This window comes from Sceloporus occidentalis, unplaced genomic scaffold (assembly GCF_023333645.1).
Source record: "Sceloporus occidentalis isolate IW3139 unplaced genomic scaffold, rSceOcc1.0.p SCAF_1, whole genome shotgun sequence".
NCBI classification, from domain to species: domain Eukaryota; kingdom Metazoa; phylum Chordata; class Lepidosauria; order Squamata; family Phrynosomatidae; genus Sceloporus; species Sceloporus occidentalis.
In genome coordinates, this window is record NW_028316981.1 from 63,422,930 (window position 1) to 63,448,762 (window position 25,833).

Genomic DNA, 25,833 nt, shown 5'->3' on the forward strand with positions numbered 1-25,833 from the left:
ACCCATGGCATGCACCACACCACTTGCCATGGGGGCATGCCCAGTTCAAATGAATGGGGCTGGAAAACAGGCAGAATTTTCCTTACAGGGGTAGGAACTGGCTCCTGCCCACAATGCAAATGCAATTGCTACAGGTTAGTATCATCTACAAAGATAACCAGAAAAAATCAATGGCACCTGAGAAAGCATTTGCACTACCTGATCCATATACATACTGTTCCTTCTCCATAGAGGCTTTGAGAATTTTCTGCTGAATATACAACCCCCTGGATTGGCTTGAAAGAGTGTGATTGTGAACAAAGCTTTGTAAGGAGAGAGCCCTGGTGGCAGTGGTTAAATGCATGTACTGCAGTGTCTCACTCACAAACTATAAGGTTGTGAGTTCAATACCAGTCAGGGGCTGAAGGCTGACTCAGCCTGGCATCCTTCCAAAGTTCCTAAAATGAGTAACCAGCTTGTTGGGGACAATTAGCTTACAGCCGTCACCACTTAGGGAGTGCTTAAGTGCACTAATAAGTGATACATAAATGTACAGTTGTCCCTCCATATTCGCTAGGGTTAGGGGCACAAGACCCCTGTGAATATGGAAAAACTGCAAATAACAAAAACACCATGTTTTTACTGAGAAGACACCTCTAGGTCCTCCAGGGCAACTCTGTGGACAACATCTGAGAGACAATGACCACAAATGCCTAGTAGTGTGTCCTCTCTAGGAATCTCTGGGTCGTTCAGTGCAACTTTTAAAGTTGACCATAGAGTTGCACTGGAGGACCTAGACATTCCTAGAGAGAACCTATTAATCAATTCCATGAATAATCAAATACGCAAATATCAAATACGCAAATATGGAGGGATAACTGTACTTGCTATTGCTATTGCTATAAGGATTGTTTTTAGGTTCTTCCAGACAACCTGAACTTTGGGGAAGGGATTCGACTCCTCTTCCGTTTTTTCTCTTATACATTGTAGTGTGTGAATGATCCTTATACACCATTTTTTCAGGAACAGATTTCTGGACTGATTCCAGAAGTAAGTCCCAATGAGTGCAGTGGGGCTTACTCCAAGGGAAATCTGGATAGGGTAGCAGCTTAAACTGCACTTTCATGTGTGACTGCTTGAAATCAAGTTACATGGACTTCAATTAAATGTACAACCTAGGGCTACAAACTTATACTCACTTTTCTGGAAGTAAGCCACAGTGAAGTCATACGTGTGATTGTGCTACAAATATCTGGTTGAAACTTTCAATTGAAACTCCACTCTTGGAACAGATAAAGAAAGTGTTAACAAGTAAACAAGCCACAAATACAGGTGCTTTAAAGAATGTTTGCCTCCATTGTCAAGAACAGATTTTTTAGGGATCAGAATAAATTCTCATGTAACTGGTTGGTTGCTTTAAGCTTTATAAGCTAGAACTCAGTGCAAAATATTATGCAGCTGCAGGCAACAACAAAATCCACCAAAACAAAAACAACCCCAAATAGGCAAAGTAACCAACCAGAATAATAAATATCTATTCATCAAAAGCCCAGGTCCCTTGCAGGGAAATTATGGGAAAGCAGTAATAAGATTTGACAAGGATACTTCTGAGATATTTATCCTTCTCAGCTTTATTCATGATTTTTGCAGGATGAAGAAACAGGGCAGATGGCTTACAACTACCCTATTTTGTTATAGTTGTGAGACTTATGGGACTGAAGCAATATTAGTCCCATGCAGGAAATGGTATAAAGAAAAGTCAGTCTGTCTCCTTCCACTTTGGTCATAAAAGCGCTGAAGTAATTAATTTATGACTTGTGAGCTGACTAGCTACTTGTACTTCACTCTAAATATTCCCAGCAAATCTTTAAGGAATGTACTAATTAGCATCCCCCCCCCCCTCTGGGAACAGAGAAAGGGCTAATGTCCTTCTTAAAAAAGGGATGGGTCTGCAGCAAAACAGGGGAAAATGTAATTTTTTTTCCAATGATGCAACAACACAAAGAAGAACAGAAAGAAAGAACGAAAGTTTGAGGTGTCTTAGAAGAGAAAAATATCACAAATGATAAGAATATATTTTCTCAAACTCTGCAATTTTATGGGTGTAATTTGATTTTTACAGAATTAACTTCCAAATTATAATGTCTCTACTGGAAAGTTACAAGACAGAAACTATACCTCTCCAGCAATGGTCACTAGAATGAAACTGGCTATAGCAGTACATATGGAAAGAATATTCATTGGCTGAAAAAAAGGTTTCCCTACACATTGGGGAGAATTTTATGCAGCTTTTAACTAGTATTCACATATCCTTATGTTTTTCATGAAATTATTCTGCACAAAAATACACATTAATTATTTGCCTGACAACTGTAGTTTTTTGTGGGGGAGCAATGTTCTTTTGAGCAAAATAACCCTGTTTCCAGTTAGCCACATGTGGGACTTTTCTGTGTAAGATTGCTGCTATCTGTACAAAAAACCAACCATCTTGCACAAAAAAAACCTGTGCAGCTATTTGGGGGAGGGGGCTTGGGGGAGTTGTATGAGATTGCACAAAATTGTGGATGTCTGGAAAGAATAATTTTTGAGGAAGGGAAAACACTTTTTGTTACCACACACTCCCCACCCCATGAATAATTTGCCAAAAGACTTCATGATGTGCAAATACTTGGCAAGAACAGCACAGAAATATTCTCTCCCCACCCCCTCCATAGTACGGCAATACTGTAGAAAATACTGGTCTTCACTTATGAGGACTAGGCAAATATTTAAATCCTTAAAAGCTAGGATAAAAAGATGGTGTGACATGAATAACATTAGAGGAACCAGCCTGCAAAAATGCCCTCCCCATACCATTTTAACAAAGGACAGAAGCAACAGAATGAAGGCATCTTACTAACATCTCCAATTTTTCTCCTGTTTGGTTTGTAACATCTTGCCTGATGAAGAAGCCAGTGTAGCTTCGAAAGCTTGCAACAAGTATATTGTGCATTTCAGTTGGCCAATAAAGGTATCACGGTTTGGTGGGTTTTTGTTTGAATTTGCTAAACGGCCAACACAGCTACCCCTGCATATTTTCTGGATTAGAGGAACAAGAAGCTGATTTTTTTAAAAAAAATAAATATGATAGTTTGAGAAGCATATTCCTTCTTCCTGCTCAGAATTTTGGGAAAACAAAGCCTGACTAGTGACAGCTGATGCCTTCTGTGTCAGCAGGGGACTGAAAATGCCCTGGGTTTTAGTCCAAACTTTAAAGGAGTTATCCATAGTTCGTACACCTTTAGAGATATAGGGTTCACTACTCCTTTGAAGTTCAGGCTAAAACCAGGAACAGATTTGCCATTCCATTGACAAAGAAATCACCATTGGGTCTGGGAATCAAATAATATACTGTTCATCCATTCACTGGTTTCCTTTCTACTTTTCTGATAAAAATCAATAGTTTGGCACTCACTATATGAATGAATGAATCTTTATTTATATACCGCCGTTCATTCGATCACGGCGGTTTACAACATAATAAAAATACAAATTATTCCAGCAACAATCCCCCATATTAAAACAGTACAATACATCATATTAAAATCCATCACTTTATCACATTATCGCATTATCACTTCCACCCACCGCTCTGACCACATCTCTCCTGTGTTGGCATCCCTTCACTGGCTCCCTCTCCCTTTCCGCATTCAGTATAAGCTCCTGCTGTCGACATTCAAAGCCCTCCATGGACTGGCCCCTCCTTACTTATCAGACCTTCTTTCTCCTCACCTTCCCACTCGGGCCCTCCGTTCTGGTAGTCAAGGGTTCCTGTCTCAGCCCAGGATTTCCTCTGCCCCATCCCGGATTCGCCCCTTTTCACTTGCTGCCCCTCACTCCTGGAACCTTCTTCCTCCACAAGCAAGAGTCATCACTTCTTTAACCAGCTTCAAAACAGAGTTGAAAACCATCCTGTTCAGAGAAGCCTTCCCAGACATTGCATAATTGTCGCTTACTATCTGATGTTCTGTTGTTGACTGTTTATTGATCCATTTCCTGTATTGCTATGTACTGTATATGTATTATCCTACTTGTGAGTATGTATTTTCCCTGGATAATGATTAACCTTCCATTTTGAAGCCAAGCCCTCCCTCCTGTCCATCTGCCTTGGTCCAGGCCTCGGAGGTTGAGAGGAACTGCTGGACCTCTTACCCTTTCCCGTCACCACTCCCTTCTCCTTCTGTGTCATGTCTTTTTAGATTGTAAGCCTGAGGGCAGGGAACCGTCTAACTAAAAAAAAATTGCATGTACAGCGCTGTGTAAATTTACAGCGCTTCATAAATAAAGGTTAATAATAATAATAATAATAATCATAATTAAAACCAATATAAAAGCAATAAAACAATTCCAATCAAAACAGTTCACACAATACACAGGAGAAAAATGTCAATTAGGACATGTGGGGGAAAGCTTGGCGGAAGATATAAGTCTTGAGATTTTTCTTAAAAGACTCAAGGGAGGGGGCCAAGCGGAGCTGGTCAGGGAGAGAGTTCCAAGTCCGGGGGGCCGAAACGGAAAAAGCCCTATGCGCGGACACTGTATACCTAACCTTAGGAACCCTCAAAAGTTGTCTCCCACCTGACCTGAGAGTGCGGGGTGGATTATATGGGGAGAGGCGGTCCTCCAAGTACTCTGGGCCCAAGCCATTTAGGGCTTTATAGGTAACAACCAACACCTTGTATTGCGCCCGGAAACGAATTGGCAGCCAATGCAGATCTTTCAATATAGGTGTTATATGGCTGGTCCTGGAACCACCAGTGACCAGCCTTGCTGCCATATTCTGGACCAACTGTAGCTTCCGAGTATGGTACAAGGGTTGCCCCATGTAGAGCGCATTACAGAAATCAAGTAGAGAGGTTACCAGTGCATGTACCACTGTTTCAAGGTCCCCCCGGCCCAGGTAGGGTCGCAGCTGGCATATCAGCCGAAGCTGATAACAGGCGCCTCTAACTGTCGCATCCACCTGAGAAGTCAGGTGAAGCGACAAGTCCAGAAGCACCCCCAGACTGCGAACTGTTTCCGTCACGGGGAGCGTGACCCCGTTCAGGACAGGTGGACAAATTTCCTTCCCGGGACCGGGGAAGCCTATCACAAGTACTTCCGTTTTCTCTGGATTCAGGCTGAGTCTGTTTTCCCTCATCCAGCCCATTACGGACTCCAGACAGGCATTGAGAGGAGAGATGCCATCCCTAGTCACTGCATCAGTCGGAGACACAGAGAAGACTATTTGGGTGTCATCAGCGTACTGATAACACCGCGCCCCGTGTCTCCGGATGATCTCTCCCAGAGGCTTCATGTAAATGTTAAATAGCATGGGGGACAAGATCGCTCCCTGAGGGACCCCAGATGTAAGGGCCCTCTTATCGGAGTGAGAGTCCTCCAGCTCCACCATCTGGAATCTGCCTGAGAGGTAGGAGATGAACCACTGCAGAGCAGTGCCCCCGAGACCCAACTCCCCCAGGCGATCCAGAAGGATACCATGGTCGATGGTATCGAAGGCCACTGAGATGTACAAGAGCACTAACAGGGACACGCTACCCCTGTCCATTCCCAGACGGAGATCATTGACTAAGGCGACCATGGCAGTCTCAACCCCATAGCCCGCCCGGAAGCCGGTTTGAAATGGGTCTAGATAATCCGTATCCTCCAAGACCCTCTGTAGCTGGGAGGCAACCGCTCTCTCGACCACCTTCCCTAGAAATGGCAGCAGTGAAACAGGCCGATAATTATTTCGAATTAGGGGGTCAAGGGAGGGCTTTTTTAATAAAGGTTTCACAATGGCCGTTTTTAAACTAGATGGCAATCGGCCCTCCCTGAGAGATGAATTGACAATTCGGCGCAACATCTCAGTTATCACCGTTCCCCCTTGAACTGCCAGCCATGAAGGGCAGGGATCGAGAGAGCACGTCGTCTTCCTAACGCTACTGAGGATCTTGTCCACATCCTCGGTACTTACAGACTCAAAATGATCCAGTACAACTGAGTCCACGGAAGCTCTGGACGCTTCTTCTCTTCGATTCTGAACCAATAACAGCGTCGAGATCAGCCCTTAGCCGAGAGATTTTATCCGCGAAGAAGTTGTTAAACTCGTCACAGCAGGCTTTAGATGGCTCTAATAATGGGTTCGGGGGGAGCCAGTTGGGTAAGCTCTCTCACAACCCTGAAAAGCTCTGCTGGACACGACTCCGCGGACGCAATACGTGCAGCAAAGAACGAGTTCTTGGCTGCACCTATTGCCACTCCGTAGGCCTGCAAATGAGATTCTAGGAGTGTCTTGTCGGTTAAGTCCTGATGTGTCCGCCATTTTCACTCTAGTCGTTGCGCAGCCCGCTTCCTTGCCCTGAGATCTTCCATATACCAGGGCTTTTTATTGGAAGCAGGCCGGAAAGGACACTTGGGAGCGATACTGTGTATAGCCCTGGAGAGATCAGTATCCCAGGTGTTGGTCAGGGCATCAACAGAATCACCGTCAGTTCCAACCAAATAACCCTCTAGGGCTTCCTGGAACCTTTTGGATTCCATCAACCTTCGAGGATGGACCATCCTAATAGGTCCACCACCCCCGGGGGGGGGGGGATCTGGGTAGTAGCCTTGATACTAGCCTCAACCAGGAAATGATCCGTCCATGACAGGGCGGAGATATTTGTTACCTCTGCCCACGGAGACTCCATGTCCGTACAGAAGACAACATCGAGTGTATTACCGGCAGAATGCGTTGGCCCAGTGACCAATTGGGACAGGCCCATGGCAGTCATGGTAGCCATGAACTCCCAAGCCGCACCAGTTGGAACATAACCGGCCTCAAAGGGGATGTTGAGGTCCCCAGGACAAGAAGCCTGGGGGACTCCAGCACCAGCTCCGAGACCAGCTGTGTCAGCTCGGCCAGGGAGTCTGTTAGCGCACGGGGTGGCCTGTAGACCAACAGAATCCCTAACTTGTCCCTGGCCTTCAGGGTCAGGTATATACACTTGATATAGCTTGTCTGACGGACACAGTTCCTGGTCAAGGAAAGGGTGTTCTTATAGATCAAGGCAACTCCCCCCCCCGCCCACTTACCCTGATCTGGTCCTTCACTGAGTACCCGGTAGGGAGGGCCTGTGCCCACACCGCTTCACTCTCAGGCCCGAGCCAGGTCTCTGTAGTGCAAGCCAGGTCACAGTTCTTATCCTCCACGAGATCGTATATTATGTGGGTTTTATTCCTAACAGACCTGGCATTGCACAGGAGCAGAGACAGGGTTTGTGGTACAGTTGGACTGACCCTCAGATCTCTTTGGCTAGAAGAGTGGATGGAAGGTGAGATAGATATTACGCATCGATCCCGCCTTCCCTTACGGTATAACTCCACTCTCCTACCGCTATATCTCCCCCTGCCCCACACTACTCCAATGGGATTCCTGCTTGACACAGCCACACCTCCCTTTTCTTCACCGAACCAAGTACACACCATGTCCAACAATCTCCTGATAGTACTAACACACACCCTCTCTTCCAGTACCCCTCCCTCCTGGATGGTTCTCCCAGTCACAAGAATCATTATATGAGTTTTGTGGCTATCCCTAAGGTCACGTTAAAGACAAGTTTGAGAACCATAGAGATAAGCTATGCTAGTATGACCTCCAGGTCAAAACAGTTTACTAAAAATGAGTGGGGGAGATAAAAGCTATTGGTAGAGAAAGGAGGAGAAGCAAGAAAAACACTGAGCAGCAATTGCTGGATCTCAGTGCAAATTGTTAACCACAAGGAATGACAATTTGTGGAGTCACAAGATATCTGGGAAGCAAATGGAAGTACATGTAGAAGTCTCAAGATGAGGGGAGTAAATAACACAATAGCTGTCACTAGCCACGTATTCTATTGATTGACAATGTGATGAGGGACAACACTTATTTTTAGACATTTGTTTAAAAACCACACCGGAGTTTCTCCTCTCGGATTCTTAAGATCCCTACAGGCTTCTGTAATTCCTCTTCACACTTTCCTATCTCTCATACTAGGAGAAGCATATATTTGTTTTGAACCAGCAGAAATAATATTTCCTTTGACCTGAATTGCTGATAGCTACAGTGAGAGCCAGCATGGTGCAGAAGTTTGAGTATTTGGACTATCACTCTGTAGACCAGGGTTCGATTCCCCCCTCCGTCATGGAAACCAACTGGGTGACCTTTGGCTAGTCAGACACTCTCACTGGAGTTCCTAATCAAGAAAATTGTCTTTAAGAGAATACAGACAGAAAGCCATTTAGAGCTTGCGAACTCAACAGGTAGGACATGATGGAAATGGTGCATGGTACATTAGGGGATGGGGCAGTGCAGGTGACCCTATTTCCTTCTCAGGAGGGTTAAGATTTCCGGTTCAGACTTCATGTCAAGACTATTTTTTCACCATTACCTGTGGTTCATGAGTGAGTGTGTCATAAAACAGTAACAGAGGTTGGCACCTAGCCTTTTCTTTCTATGACTATAATTGATCTAGTGGAAAGGTGCTAGATTTTGGCTTTGACATGGCAAAAAGCCAGAATAATATTGTTTCACCCCTCCATATTGAAAGTACAGCTCCTAATGACACTAGGTGCAATCCATCTTCCTCAGCATCAAGGGTAGATTGAGCACTGACTTCCCTGGAATGTACAAAAGTATTCATTATCTTCAAAGCCTGTTGCTTTGATTTGTCTCACTGTCTCAGATTAGCCCACCTGAACCAACAAAGGGCAATTTGCATTCTTTGGTATCTCAACAATCAGTTTCCTGAATGGCTGCATTATTTGAAAGTATGTGTTTTGTGTTTACATTGCCAGAATCTTATTTCAATCCTTTTCTTTACTTAATTTCCATGCCCATCAGCATTATTCTTTCGGACACTGCAGAGTACTTAGCAATGAACTAAGTACTTTTTTAAAAAGGAAATTAAAGTTCAAAAGAGAAAATCTAAAGTACAGCATATTATTATGTGATATTTCACAGGTTAAAAGCTCACATGATTCAGATGATGAAAAGCAAACACCAAACAAAGGGATTTAAAATCACACATAAGTTGTAGTAAAGTCAGATGTTTAACCAAAGGCATGAGGGAACTAACCACATCTGACTTTTTTTTGCCAGGAAACTGTTAGTAAGAAAAACAGAACTATCAGCATTGGTTCCCACATTGAGAGAGCTACAGTCATCTGTCTCAGTCTCTGTAAAGATTTTTCTGTGAAAAGAAACCTTCATTGTGCATTCATATTTATATGGATTATCTTTTTATCTTATATATATTTATGTAGATATCTTCTTCTGTAAACTATCCATAGATTTTTAAAGAGCCAATAGTTACTTGGTGAAGATAATCAGGCAGAAAATTACAAAGACAGAAACAATGGATGTGTTCAGTGATGTAATATTTACACTGCAAATCTATGCATGTGTACACAAAACCAAAGAGTTCAATGTGGCTTCTTCTTCACATCAGATAGAATAAGAATAAAATCTATGATAATATATAGGTATAAAACAGAGTAGGGACATTATTTAGGCCCAAGACACAGGAAACCTGCTGGGATGGTCACATACCAGCTTCATTCAAATTAAGGGGATGATTATAGTCCAACATAGGCATGGCCATCCCATCCTCCTCCATACTAGTCACACTGAAATGCACACACATATAATCAAAGAGTTGGAAGGGGCTGCAGAGATAACCTAGTCCAACTACCTACTAAGTAGACAGTTAAGCATCCCTGACAAAGGCTTAAATATCTTAAATGAAGAATTGTCCACCACCTCTTCAGGCAGTCTGTTCCATTGCCAAGCAGGCCTCCAAAATGACTACACAGTTATAGCACTATGATTCCATTTTAAATGTCATGGCTCCATCCTAGGAATCCTGGGGTTTGAAGTTTGATGAGGCATTACCAGAGCTCTGACTGATAATGCTACATACTCCTCTCTAAACTGCAAATCTCAGGATTCCATAGGAGGAAACATAGCAGTTAAAGTGGAATCAGGGTCCAACAAGAGGCTTCCATACAAATAGTCAAAAGATGCTTCTTTGCATTTTCAACCCAATTATCCATCTTTCAGGTTTCAGAACTTCAGTTTGAGGTTTAGGACAAGTTCTAATGTCCTCCCTTGTGGTGTAAATATTCTTTTCTTACAGGTATTGTTGTTGTGTTGTTTCCAACTTATGCTGACCCTAAGGAAAACTTATCATGGGGTTTTCCTAGCACATATTTTCAGGGGGGGGGGGGTTGCCATTGGCATCCTCTGAGGCTGACAGAGTGTGACATGCCCAAGGTCACCCAGTAGGTTTCCATGGCTGAGCAGCGATTTGAACCCTGGTCTCCAGAGTCATGGCCCAGTGCTCAAACGACTACATCATACTGGCTCTCTCATAGGTACAGGCTGTCTAAAAGCACAGATATGCATATCCTTCTCAGTCTTTCTCCTGAGATGATCCATGAGAATCTGCTGAAGAAATTTCCTACTCACTGGATAGGAACACTGTCCAGACTTCCCATATTTATTGAGAGGGGATGTATAAGTCTCTTGGGGGTTGAAATTATATTATCTCTTATCAAGAGCTGCTTTTCCTCCCTGTATTCTCAAGCCTTTATGGTGTACTGGACAGAGAAGTTTCAAACTCACCACCCACATGTGAAGGTGAATAGATTCTGCCCCTTCTTTTCCTCAGTTGATTGGTAGGAAATAGAGAGATTTCAATCTTTGTCCCCATCATCATGGTACACTAGTTGGAGAGGTTTAAGATTATTATGGACACGCGATTCATCTTCTACAATAATGTTCAGAACTTTGCTCCTCTCTTCTCCACATCTTCTGGAAACTAGCTCCAGCTTTCCCTGCCTTCCTGTGCCAGTTTTGGGGGCTCAGAAAGGGCTTCAATTGGGAAAGATGAGTATCTCTTCTTCATTTCATTGTTATCTGTCAATTCCCTAGTGGAAATCCAACAATGAATCATGCCCTTGATTATTATGTGTAACTATCTTGTTGCCAATCCATTTCCCAGTGCACTGAAAGGCCAATTCAGCCATCACACTTCTGTGAAACTGAGAAATGCCAAAGCCTATCACTTGGTGACCCTTTTGCCCTACAAGTTTCAGGCTCAGTGACAATCTATATGGAGGCTCAAGCCTTTCCTGAAGTGAATTAAATTTACGAAGCAGACAGACTGACTTATGCACTGACTTTGGTACTCACTCAATTGGAAATGACAAACAGATTTCACCTTATTTGAACTACCATAAAGGCAGCTTAACAGCTAGCCATTTTAACATGATTATCTCATTGCTTTTTTCCAGTGAATGTAATTATGCTGGACTTCTGAAAGGCAGTTTTGTATCTGCACAAATGTGCACATTAGATGTGCCCTAACAAACCTGTTTGCTTCTATTTTTCTTCATTTTTTCCTATAGTTTTCACTCATACTAGCTCAAGAAAGAAAGAAAGAAAGAAAGAAAGAAAGAAAGAAAGAAGAAACCTCAACATGTGTGGTTAATTATGAAACACATATGGATACACTCATATGAGTCACTATTATCCCCAATTAAAGATTCTGCTTTACCAGACAGTAATTTAGTTCCACTCCTAACAATGACAGAAGACATTCCTAATTATGACATACTTTTACAGATCCTTTGTAATTTTCCTGTTATAAATGTGTTAATGTTACTTATTTTTTTTAGGAAAATGTAAAACAAATGCTTCAGTCTCTGCAGTTTGTACAGTCCTGATCACTAAATTGTCTTTTGCAGCTGTGGCATTCTTGTTTGATTGAAGTCTAATCTTTTTATTGGTGAATTAAAAGAACAAAGTCTTGCCATGGTTATCTATGTTCTGGGACAGACTAAAGCCATACCCTTACAAAGAGCCACACTTTTTAACATGAAAATGACAGTTGCTACAGAATACAGCTCCTTGATTTTTACTAGGATATACCAAGGAGGAAGGATTTCTTCCCAGTTCTGAAAATGGTTTGCTAGCTGTCTGTTCATTTACTCTAATTTAAGAGGGTGGTGCTTACTTATAAAACCCTAAATTTCCTGGGGACTGATATTTAACTAAACACCTTCCATACAAATGTGACTATCTGCTATAGCCATCATCTGAGGCTTTGTTTTGAGTGCTCGCAACAGTGGAAAAGGGATGGATGGCAACCAGAGAGGCTTCTTGGCTGTGACATCCCATGTGTGAAACTCTCTCTCTAGGGAACATGTTATTGTTGCTGCTGCTGCTACTACTGCCGCTGTTGTTGTTGTTGTCTAAATGCAGAATTTTTTAAAAAAAAATTTTCATTCTTCCAGATCCTTTAGCAAGGGAGGTAACTGGTGATTTTCCAGATGTCTCAGCAGTCCTAGTCAGCATACTCAGTAGTGAGGAATGATATGAGTTGCAGAGGAACATCTGACGGGCCACACAAATCCCACCCCTGCTTATCTATTCTGTATTTTTTTAAAAAAACTTGCACACTATATGTTGTTGTTGTTGTTGCAAACCACTCTAAAGATTACTAGATGAAGAGTCAAAATAAAAAAAATCACTTCTAAATAAATAAATGAAATCAGATAGATTGGGTTTTTTTCTTTTTTCCTAATCCTAATTTTATTTCCCCAATATTGTTTAATGGCAGTTTGTCAGTAAATTCCCTATCATGGATTAGATTAGAGTCTTTCAGGATGCAGCAGGGAAGACAAGCTGTGAATAGATAGAGCCAGGCAGAAGTGTGTCAATCCAGACATATTGGAAAGGACTTGTAGGAGCTCTCCTTTTTGGAGGCACTAGTCACCTCCAGCCTTCTAACAGAACATATGGTTCAAGTCTACAGTTTAGAAAAATTTGCTGGTATTGCTAGAAAACCCTATCCAGCACATGTCAGCAAAAATAGTGTCAATGTAACACTACCAGATTTCTGCCTGCTCTTTAAAAATACTTTTAAAATCATGCCAAGATTAGTCATAGTGGCTCTCTTGGAACCATTATTATAATATAATGAAGAAAACTAAAAAAATTAAAGGGCTTACTTACATCTAGTATCTGAAATAGTGTTTAGAACAATTTCAAGATTATGTAAATGAAAAGTGCCATCGAGTATAGCCACACCACATCCATTTCTTTCTTATGTGCCCATTAACACGTTACACTGGGCCTCACAATCAAACTGCATGAAAAGTTAAACACTTAATATGCAGTGGCAACTAGTGAGTCAGTGGGGTGGTGAATCCGCTCCGAGTTTTACTCTGAATTTTAAAGGCACTATCCATGATGTTGAAACTATTTTAAGGAATAGGATTCAGGACCTTGAATAGATCCTTTAAACTGCAGAATAAAAATCCAAAATGGACTCATCATAGATATGAGAGCCTCCATTTGTCATGGTTAGCATGTAATTATGTACTCTTTTTTCAGCTTAAAACATATGAATCAGCAATCCTTGCCAGACATGAATATCACTCCCACCACTGGTTGTGCACTATTTCTGGCTAAGAAGAAAGATACCCTGTGTGATGAGCCAAGGAGTTATAGGGTGGAACATTTCCACATGAAACAGAGAATTCCCAGTCTGTCTTTTTTTCTTCTTCTTTTTACAGGAAGGATTGCAATTTCTTCACAATAGGGTTAGGATTTTACTCATGCAACAATAGTTTTATTAGCCCAGGCTCTTTCAACTCTCAGTTTGCTCTCTGGTTCCCTTCTTTGGCTTATCTGCTGGTTCCTAATTTATGGCTGCCTATTGCTCACTTCTGAAAGTTGTCTGCAGGTCTCACAAGCTAGATCATAAAAAATACCAACCTACAACTGAATAAAGCCTTATGTTTTTTTTCCTTACCCCCCTCAGGAACATATGGTAATGCATGAATTGATGTCACCATGCTCTATTCCACATTCCCAGCTCAAAGTTTAGAAAAGTTACTTCTCTGCACCAGAACTCCAAGAATTCCTTCTGACAACATAGTTACTGGTGTGTTCAGGGAATAATAATAATAATAATAATAATAATAATAACCTTTTCCCTAGCTCTGTCACAGCTTCATTTGATCTTTATGGATACTCAGTATGTGTTGATATGATCTCATGTTTTTCATAGTCTCTTCTAGTGCACTGTGACTTACTATACAGCGGACTTTCCCAGCGTGATGCCCTCCAGATTACCAGTTCCCAAAATTACTGAGTCTTCACCTATGTGGCTGGGCCTTATGGAAGCAAGCAATCCTAAACATCTGGAAAACATCTGGGTAACAAAGGCTGCCAACCCCCCCCCCCCCCAAAAAAAAACAACAAAATCCAGGATCCTGTTTATCCCCACTACCTGGCATTATCTTTCTGTGGTGGTGAGATTGTGTGCTTCTGTGACTGCAATAGCCACAGGACCACTGCATTAATTTCCCTGAGATTCCCTGAATTCTCTGCCTGAGAATTCTAAATACTCCTCCTTAAAACTGCCAATCCCAGAATGCAACAGGAGGCAGCTAGACGAGTCAAACTGGAATAGTAGCACTTTAAGAGTATAGTGTGATAAACATCTAAGATTTTCCATGCCTTCTTGTAGCTGTTGTATGCATCCAAGTCATTTTTTACTTGCAGCGACCCCAAGGTGAACCTATCATTGGGTTTTCCTCAGAGTTTCTTCACAGCGGATTGCCATTGCCATCCTCTGAGATGGAGAGAGTGTGACTTGCCCAAGGTCATCCAGTGCACCCCCTAATGAAGCCCTTGGAGACAGCATAAGATAGAAGTGGACCATGTGATTCCTCCACCACCATTTAATCAAGCCACCTCTACCCAACATTCACAGCATTGGGATAGTGTGTGACAAAATTAATCCTTATTAAATCAGAAGCAGGGAGGGCCCTTTAGCTCTCATTTGTTGCCAATTAAAATGAATGTGTTTGTTTTAAGTGCTGTGTTCTCCAAGCATGCAAGCATTAACAAGAGCACCCTCCATTTTCCTTCCATGTTCCAACTTGGCTGGGCTGTGAATTCAACCCAGATGAGGAAAGTGAGGGAATGAATGACCACTGGTGGATATGGCAAGGCATGGGTCAAAGCATGGGGAAAGGCCTGCTGGGAGGATTCTGTGCAAGGCTTTCTCCCAAAAGCCAAGGCCTAAGCACCTATTTCCATATGTATTCCACAGGATGCAGTGGGAATTGTTTTCTTAATCCAAATGGAGATTATCAGGGCTGCAGACAGCTTTCAAAACATACTTACACACAAACGCACACAAAAAATTTTACCTTTCTTATTCTGGGTGTGTACTTTCCAATAGGTCATGAAATGGCAACTTCCCAACTGTAACATTCACCAGTCAGGAACGTAGCCCACTTATGGTACAAATGAATACATTTATCTTTTGGCACTAGGATATTTGACCTAGTTCAGGATATTATTTTACCATAGTTTGAACACATAAGGTCTCCGTCTGATTAGGATGGCAATCATGACTGATTAAATCAGCCCTGGCAACTAAACAAATGTAAAACACAAGTACGGGGGCTCTCAAATTGGCAGGAAAGGGAGAGGCAGGCGTCCTAATCTTTAGATCGTGAACATAGCTTGTTTTGGACAATAGCCATCACAATCTGATCTCAGTTCTCATCAGAATGGGAACAGGAAGGGGTTACTTTATGGCTTATTGTTATCATGAACAAATGCAACCAACGTCAACCCTACAAATAATCACTGCATCCTGAACATTATTAAGTATGAGCACAAATAAACATGATTGTGAGCTTATTAAAATATTTGAATGTCATAAAGGTGACATTATGTCTGCTGGAAAATACATTAGAGGAGTACCATATCTTGGTCCCCAGTCAGAATCAATGGTTTTTGCTTTCATAACTCTAAAGGCGCAGAGGTTATCATTCATGGCTTGTTTCTTTTTCTTCTTTTTGTTGTAGACCTCCAGACTGTTCCAAAATATATAAGTCATTATCTAAACATATCCAAGCAACATATCCAAGAAACACATGCAAAGCTCCATTCCTCCCTGTCCTCATTCTGCCACTCTTCTCAAGAGGAGTATGACAAGTCTGAACAGGAAAGCATCCCTTGCACATGGACGTTCTCTATATGATGAGAAATCAAAACCAGTCAAAGTCCTCACTGTGTGCAGAGCTTTCCTATTCAGACTTATCTCTCTCTGGAACTGGGGATGAAGGTGGGCAGGCTATCCTACTCCCTTCTTCATTTGCTGATTGAACCTTTTTAGGTAATGACTACATAGGCCTATAGTATTCTGTGTTTGTATGAGCTTTCTGTAATTGAGTGGTTACAGGTGGCAGTTTAGATCATGTGGGTTTATCTCAGTGTGCATTTGTGAGTTTTCTGCATAGAAAAAGCACATGTATTTTGGCATATTTTTCTGAAGAGTCCCACAGTGCGAACAGTGGCACAAAATTGCATGGAAACCCTTGCATTATTCTGCAGCAGGGGATAACTGCCCAAATCATTCACATAAGAACAAAATATATGACAATTTTCTTCCATATTAAACACCAGGTCCACAAGAACCTCTGCAACAAAGAACTATCCTGACACTGCTCATGAGCCAGGAATATTGCATCATAAAGTTATATCCTGCAATGTACAAAAAGTTTGTGAGAATCGCTGTGATCCAGACTCAATCACATTTAATGAGCTACTATTTACAAATTATATTTACAAACTGGTATTTTATTGAGTATTCTGTATTAATAAACACCTGTCAAGGATATTAGTAGCACTTAATTGTTTAACAATATAGTCACAACTAATAGCATTTTCTCTAGTATGTATAATTCTATAACTATAATTCTAGTATTTATAACTATTTATAACCATACACAAACTTGGACTTTTTTGCCATTTACAAACAGGCAGCTGTATGATATTAGAGAACAATGGCAGGAGTAATTTCTGAATTAAAGCACATCAGACAGCTATTCAGTATTGGATATTTTACAGAAGAATTAAATAAATATTCAGGCAAAACTGTTGCGTCATTACCTATGCTGAAGCTGTTAAGTCACTCTGAAATGTTGCTACTGAAGTTATATCCACTCTGAAACAGACCCACCAAAGCAACAGCAGTTCAGTAGAAACTCAAAATGTTATATTTGCCATTAAGACTGAGAATGAATCAAGCAAGAGCACAGTCACATTAGATGTATTACAGAGTATTCAAAAATTATCTTTACAATTTCAATTGTATATAGAATTCAGATTGTAAAGATAATTTTTGGACAGGCTGTGCAATGCAGAAGGTAGGTAAAACCAAGATTCCATTCTATTTTTTAGAATGATTTTGCTTTATGGGATCTTACCTTGTGGCAATTTGGAGGAAGTATGAACAGAATTGGGATCTACGTCTTCATCAGGCTGGTAATGATAAAGTGTCTGAGACTGTTTTTGTGATATCCGGTTGTTGTCTTCTCTCAAAGCAATAAGAGATGGTGGTGTTGGATTAAATTTGACTTGCGGGAAATCATCTCCTTTCTCCTGCAAAGTGTTTAGCCCAGGGAATTGAGTACTATTGGCCTCTTTTAAGACCGATAATTTGTTCTCCTTCTGTTTGTTGTCTTTTTTCATATTCATTTTGATTCTAAATCGGGCATTCTCTTCTTGCTCATTTCTCTCTCGGTAGGCAAGGTGCTTCCTCTCACCTTCTGCCATATATCTGGGTATCTCAGTGGTAACTGCAGCTTTTTTCTCTTTTACAATGCTCTTAGCAGTGGTGATTTTATAATGTGTCTGCTGCCCTTTGGGTGTTGACACTGTACTCATATAAATCCTTTCCTCCTTTTTTTCAGTGGTTTGACTATCTTCAGACTGGTGCATGGTGGGGACATTTGTGCTTGTCAGTGAAACAGCAGTTGGGTAAGAAACTGGATGGGTTATGGAAGGGGAAGTAACACTGTTTGCAAGATAGTCATAATCTTCACTCTGCTCTTGGCCAAGGCTCTCTTGTTCTGTATGTGCTGAGTAACTGTAGAACTTTTTAGGAGGTTCCACCTGAAAGGTGTCTCCCTCTGGTGCTTCCTGATCATAACTGTAGGGATCATCATAGTGTCTCTCTGATTCAGCTTCTCCAGCATCAGAAGGCTTGTGGGAATTTAATGTGGATTCATTACAGTCTGGGAGCTGATAGCACATGAGATCTCCTCCTGCATTGGGGCAATGGCATACCTTGCAAGGTGGCATATGGAAAGTATGTCCTGCTGCATACTTCTGATCTTCATGTACACAGCCTATTCTTCCACACTGAGGGCACCCATCTGATGGTAGCACAGCATCAATGCAGTTAGGTGGCAGGTCTGGACAAAGCATAAATTGGCAGCTGATCTTGCCTCCTCCTTTGGGACATGAGCATTCCGTGCTTCCAAAATCGACAAAATAAGACTGCCCTTCGGGGACTTTGCCATTGATAAATCCTACATTGACACAGTCATAGTACTGGTAACCCTCACAGGTGCACCCATGCTGTAGACAGGATGCACAGCAGTCATCTGGCTCAAGCACTTCTTCAATGCAATTTTCCAGCTGTTTACACTCCACACCTGTGCAATCCTTCTGAGCTTCTGAGATGCCAGTCCAAATAAGCACCAAGAGGACTGTGCTCATGGAGTGTAAATATAACACTTGGTGTCTATCCATAATCTTCCTAAGCAAGTATGGCAAAAATCTAGCTCCCCTTGTCTTCTATGGGTTTCTTTCTCTCTTTCTTTTCCCTCTTGGAATTTCTGTTCATTCAGCTCCCCAGTCTGACATATTTCTCTGGATTCTGTTTTGCAATGAGAGCCTAGGTTTATGAAAGAGAACGTTGTTAAAGGCTATACTCCACGCATATTCTGTTAAACACTAGAGATACTTTAAAATTGGGATAAAATTTCAACATCTGGAAACCTACATATAATATTAATCATCATGTCACCCAAGCAACGGTAGACACAAGACTCCAAGCTTCATGTTTTTCATTACTCTGTCTTTCTTTTCCCCACTCTACCTCTTAAAAGAGGGGGGGAAAACAAAAAAGAAAGTGCCCTTTTTGTCCATTCATAAAAGACACACACACATAAGAGACACAAAAAGCAACACTTTGATCTTCAATATATTTTTGAAATGGGCTTTTTTTTTGGGGGGGAAGAGAATTTCTTGGCAGAAAAATATACAGTTCTTCTTTAGACATGAGTTGTGCATATAAGATCAGTGTAGTTTGATGGCACAAAACTTAAATGGGGAAAGAATCAATCTTCTAACTTTATTACTCTAAAGCTCATTCTGAAGTGGACACATAGCCCTCAGGGTTTTTGATCTGACTTAAAATGGGCTTCTGTCATCAGTATCATAAGTCCTTTTTATCACAGTTTCTTCCTAAGGTACTATGTCAGCATGCATACACTATAGAGGACCTCCATAAGGCCTAACTGGTGCTATAAGCATAAACAATAGTTTCTATAGCCACCAGGAACCCTGTGCAGACATCACAGCAGGAGCCTAAGCAGTAAGATTTGTTATCTTGCTTTGTTTGGAAAAAAATCTGAATGTAGGATAACTATTTGAATCATGCCTCTAGAGTTTAAAAGATGTCACATCATTATGCATTGTTTTTTTAAAATCAAGATATATAATTTCTGTTTAGAACATATTACAATGTACAGTAAATTAGAGTAATAAATAACAGACTCCAGAGTGAGAAGATACCACAAAGGCCATGTAGGTCACCCTTTCCCATGCAGAAATCTAAAACTAAAATTTGCCTGAAAAATGTTCATCCAACCTTTATTTAAAGCCCTCCAAAGATGAGGAGTCAACCACCCTCTGATGCAATCTATTCTATTGATCTTTGGGGAAACAGTGCTGTAATTTTAATGTATCTCAAGTCTCTACTTCAGAGCTGTTTATCCTGTACATTATATCAGGATCATTAAAGCAGAACTATTTCAGTTGCACGTCAATGTGTGTTCTGAAAGTGATTTATCTCTGTCAGTGTGGTTCAGTGAAACTGGCACCAATACATTTGGACTACTATTCATGAGATCAAATATTGCCAGAATTTAGAAGGAATTAGTTACAAACAAGTAGTTGTTTGTGGTTAGTTTTTCCAATAACAAAGATAACAATGATAACTTTACAAGGGAAAATGTGCTGTAGCTGCCAATTTTAGTCCCTTTACTAGTTTAAATTTGGCACTGCTAAAAGGTAGAGAAAGAATACCAAATGGTTGCTTGTGCCTTGCCTCATGCTACTGCCTCCTGCTCTATTCTGGGCATTGAAGCAACATCAAGGAGGATGGGGGCAGGGTGTGTTGCATACTACAGGTGAATAGATTGTAAAATTCAGATTTTAAAATGTAATTAAAACAACTATTTACATAACCTTTGAGAAATTGAAAAATAAAGAGTTACATTTTAAATCTGTAACTATAGTGGCAGTGGCTTTGGTGGCCTTGCAACTATAATTGTAAATAATTACTTTTTAAAAGTTACTTTCCCAATTCTTCAATGGTGTATGGATGGGTGTGGATGTATGAAAGGAAGTACTACTCCAGTGGATGGCAGCCTGGCACAGCCTTCCTGAAATGGCAAGTCCCAAATACTTCAATCTCTTTCCTCCTCCTTTTTGTTTAAAAGAAATTATTTTCTTACTGATCTTACCTACCTCCATTTTTAATCAACAAACTTGAGGGCTGCTTTCTGTAGCACAATGATGTGAACACAGGAAGGTTTTCCAATTGTATGGTGGTTAAAAAAACTGAACGTAATAATATATTTACTAGGTATTGAAAAAAATGTGAAAAGATTTTTTAAAAATAGTTGAAAAACATATTCCTTGAATGTTGGGAAATCCTGCAGAAGAGAATCCTGGACTGATTAAAATCTTTACAGTTTGGCACTAATTCTGCAGAAAATTCATATATTTTTGTACAGAAAGCATGCTCTTTCCTGTATAGAAAATGTATTTTCTGTGCAGAAAATCCACATGCAAATTTTGCAAGAACAAGTACTGAACTGCAAACACTCTTTGTGCTGAATTTTTAAAGATTCTCTGGCATCAATAAGAAGATTCTTAAAATTACTTACTTCTTTCTTTGAGAACAAAATTTGCAAAGAATCACATTAATAAACTATTTTTCAGCAGTACTGCTCAAAAGTTATAACTTATCTGCTGGTACATCTCTGGGTGATTTGAGATAGATCTTCAAAGATTTCTGATTTTCAGTTTTTTAGGGTTAGGAGTTGGAAAATACCTGCCCTTATGACCTTAAAATATATCACAATTAAGAAAGCTTGGGATAACCAGGAATGGGTTTTTATGTAGCAAGACTGTGCACACCATTTGTTTCTGGTACTCAAAACACTCTTCTTGGACTCAGTATTCTCTAATCCTAAATTTGTGGCATTTGCAGCAATTATGTCAATCACTTGACTAGTTTGTGAGTTAACTAGAAGTGAACAGTGAATGTTTAGAAGACAAAAGCACCCAAATTGTGGGTGGGGAGGAGGAAACACATTCTTGTGAAGCACAGCACCCTGAATGAATGGTGTGAAAAGCAGGAAAGTTCAAGCACCATTAAAGGAAGGGAAAAGAGAGGAAAGGAAGAAAATGAATAGTGGAAGAAACTGTTATATAAACCTGCTAGCATAGACAGTAGAAAGAAAACTGCACTAGTGACAGCTAAAAGACAAACAGCAGAGATTGATTTTTTGTTTAAGTCAGCCCTCCACATTTGCAACTTTGACTTTTGCAAAATTGATTATTCATAGATTTTGTTAATGTGTTCTCTCTAGGAATCTCTATGTCCCCCAAAGCAACTCTATAACCAACTTTCACTAGACGTTGCACTGGATGACCTAGAGATTCCAAGAAGGAACACTTCTCTAGGCACTTATAGGACCCTTAGCACAATTCTATGGTCAATTTCTGGTAGATGTTGACCATAGAGGTGAGCTGGAGGATCTAGAGATTGCTAGAGGTAACCTCTCAGTTTTTTTTTAAAACAAGTGTGGTGGGTTTTTTTGTTATGTTTTTTGTTATTTTTTATTTGCAGTCTTTCCAATTTTATGGGATGCCATAAAACATTGGGGGATGTTTAGCCTGGAGAAGAGAAGGTTAAGAGGTGATATGATAGCCCTGTTTAAATATTTGAAGGGATGTTATATTGATGAGGGAGCAAGCTTGTTTTCTGCTGCTCCAGAGACTAGGACCCGGAGCAATGAATGCAAGCTCCAGGAAAAGAGATTCCACCTCAACATTAGGAAGAACTTCCTGACAGTAAGGGCTGTTCGACAGTGGAACACTCCCTCGGAGTGTAGCGGAGTCTCCTTCCTTAGAGGTCTTTAAATGGCCATCTGTTGGGGATGCTTTGATTCAGATTCCCTGCATGGCAGGGGGTTGGACTGGATGGCCCTTGTGGTCTCTTCCAACTCTAGAATTCTATGATTCTATATCTCTAATCTCAGGAAATGTGGAGGTGCCACTGTATATTGAGTTATTGATTAATATCCCACCCTTTCTCTCAATATGAGACCCAAATTAGCTTCCAATTTAAGTTAAAATTTATTGTGTGACTTAAAGTCAGACAATAAGTTACAACTGGTTGTGTGAAAAATGTGTCTAGTTTTATATTTGTTGTCTAAATTTGTAATTGGAATATACAAGCAGGGAATGGTGCATAAGAAGTTTGAATGGACATGCAAATATATTTTAAGTTCAGCTTAATGCAGGCGTACAAATAAGCCTTGTATTTTGCTAATTTTCCAGATAACTTTTAAAAAGAATTATTAGATGGTGTGAATAAACAGGTATTTCCACTTTTCCATATTTCAGGCTTATGTACAAACTCAGAACAAAAAACAAAACAAAACAAAGTAATCTGGTGATTTTGCCCTTCAAATAAAATATTCATTCATGCATTCAGCTTCTTGTTTCCTCCCCTAAGAATTCACATTCCAATTTCATATCTGAGTATTTCTCTCTCATGCTTTTAGTTCACAGAGTGTCTACATTTTTTTCTGCTGGAACTTCTAAAAACCATGGTAAGCATACAAGTAAAACCAAATGCATTCTTCGGCCACTAGAAATATTATCTTTAGGGCTGATTCTTAAATAAATCATGTATTCTCCTTTAGTGCTTAACCTAGTGATATATTTGAATGTTACTCCAAAATCTATGAATAGCCAGTTGTTTTACCAGGGCTGATTGAGGAATGTGTCTTTGGAAAGATCATACACCTGGACTAATCTCGGGAGACCCTTCCTTTTCCTTTCCCTTGCACTAGTATAATTAAACACATATTTTTCAGTCAGAGAAAACCAAGTTTGCATTTTAAATGGGCCCCTTGAATCAATGTGAACATACTGTTATCATTAGCACTTTTTTTGGTAGACTCTTTACTCTGAATTGTTCTTATTGCAATAAGCAAAACCTTGATATACAAGTCATGAATCCTATGTATGCTTGTAAGTACCACAAAAGGGGTATAGAGATGTAGAAATAAAAAGAAGTAAGCTGGGTTGTAGTTCAGCTATGTAGCTTATTAATTTTCTGTGCATGTTGTCACCATCTTAATACCACACCACTGCTGATAGGCTTCCATTGAAAAAAAGTCTCATGTAAAACAGAAAAAAACTAGAAATAGGCAAACTGTTGTACACACACCAAGAGAGAAACACGATCATGAAACAGACACATTGAAATTGATCTTTTCCAAAGGAATTGGCTGAGAATGTGAATACTAAAATAATACAAGTGCAGACAACTTAGACGACAAGGATTTGCAACAGAGAAAAGGGAACGTGTTTTCATATAGCACACAGTTAAACAATGAAATTGACTGTAGCAGAATATAATGATCACCTTCTTGGATGGTTTGAAAAAGCCATGACAAATCCATGGAGAATGTCACTATCAACAGTATGGTGTCTGTAAGCTACCTCCAGAATCAGTAGGATTCTACCTCTGAAAAGAAGACCAGTTGTCAAAGAACAATGTTTGAAGAAGGTTATTGCCTCTTCCATGTTCTGCTTGTGAGCTTTGTACATGCATCTGGGTGGCCACTACTGGAAACAGGATGCTAAACTGGATAGGCCTTTGGACTGATCAGCAGGGTTTTTGTTATAGATTACACCAGTAGGAATGTTGAAGCATAAGGAAAGGAAAGAAAGAGAAAGGAGCTTTCAGCATCTCTATGGCCCTTGAAGGAACCAAAGTGGAACAACACCAGTGCCATCCCATGAGGTGGGATGAATCTGCGTCCTCAGGGGGTGGATTAGAAGGTGCATAAAACCCCACATCCTCCTGCTAGCAGGAGAGAGTCCTTACTACCTGCAGTCATGTAATATGTAGGTGCTCCAGAGAGTTTCTTTGGTCAGTTTTTCACAGTGGTATATGTCACAATAGGAGTAAGTCATCATGGCTGTTCTGGAGCAGATACCCATCAAATGCTCTTAAGAGACCCTTCAGAGTGAGAAAGTGAGCAGGTTCTCTAAACAGCCATGCTAGTACAAATGTATAGATAGCTTGCTAGGCCCAATTGTTTCAGCACGGCAAAAAAAAGCCACTTCTTTGTGTTTGATGAAATATTATCACATATACACACAGGTGCTAATGGTTTGAGGTTTTGCAATGAACTCTAACTGCAATAATCCTTTTCTGTATTTCTGGGTTCAAATAATGCAGGAAGAAGTCAGTTCTCAGAGTCAGTGACCCATGGTAAAACTTAACATAATTCACCATCATCCTGTCAAATCCTAGTATTTGACAAATCATTGGCTACAAAAGCAAATACAGCTTTAGGACACTCTCAGCCTTGTTCTGGCCATTTAACCTGTTCAAAACACATTTCTTCTGGAGTCCTACAGCCACCACATATCAAATTCAGGTGGATATCAATTAAAAAAAACCTCTCATTATTTCATAATGATGCCAAGATTAATTACAAGCTCATTAAGATTCTTTGAATATATTAGCATATCATATGCTGAAAGAAATCAGCATACAGCCGGGGAAATTATTCACTTACTTGGGGCTTCTAAGTTCATTATTCATCTTTGCATAGCTGAAACAAGAAACAAATTATCTAGTTCAGCATATTTCTGGTTTCCATAATTACATATAAAACATACATGCAGTATTAAAATGCATAGTACAAAAAAAAAAACCCTCCCATAGTAAGAATGGCAACAAGCAGCCCACTGAATATTCTCAATACTCACTGATTACTGTATAAATAATGCTACAGTGCAAACGTACTCTGTAACTTATTCTTCCAGATGTGTGGAACATAAAAATCTCAAAGCAGTAACAATGTGCAAGGAACATTGTAATTAACAAACATCAGACCCAGAGGACATAGAAACAGATTATGGTTTGATTTTCAATTAATTAAAATAATAGGTAAATTGAATTTAATTGTATTGTAATTTACCTGAGAAATAATTTGTTTTGATTGTACTGTACCATATACAAAGGAATATGACTTGTGAATATACTGATATGAAGGAGCGTGTCAGTAGGGGGGAAACAGGAATGATGTAAATAAGTGGACTTTTCAACAAAGGAATCTGGACTATGATCATACATCCTTGTACTTCCCTTTATTTTTGTGCACCACATATTCTGAGGTATGTAACTGGTGTTATTCCATTTGAGGAAAGTACAGTCCAGCAGAGGCTTCTGTTAGGAGAAGGGAAATGATTTTCAGTGATTCCATTCCTTTTGTGAGCTAATATGGTGCAATGGTTTGAATGCTGGACTAGAACTCTGGGAGACCAGGATTTGAATCCCCATTCAGTCATGGAAACCTACTGGGTGATCTCAGAGAAAGGCAATAGTAAACCTC

The 25,833-nt window shown here is 40.3% G+C and overlaps 1 protein-coding gene across 1 annotated transcript in view; it reads right to left on the reverse strand.

Annotated features, from left to right (window-relative positions):
* Positions 1–18,703, reverse strand: part of FBLN2 (fibulin 2) — a 145,715-nt gene extending 127,012 nt beyond the window's left edge. Inside the window, exon 1 of the mRNA XM_089523101.1 lies at positions 17,317–18,703. Coding sequence (XP_089379227.1) covers positions 17,317–18,646 — 1,330 coding nt within the window. The 5' untranslated portion in view covers positions 18,647–18,703. The remainder of the gene's footprint in view (positions 1–17,316) is intronic.
* Between the last annotated feature and the right edge of the window lie 7,130 nt (positions 18,704–25,833).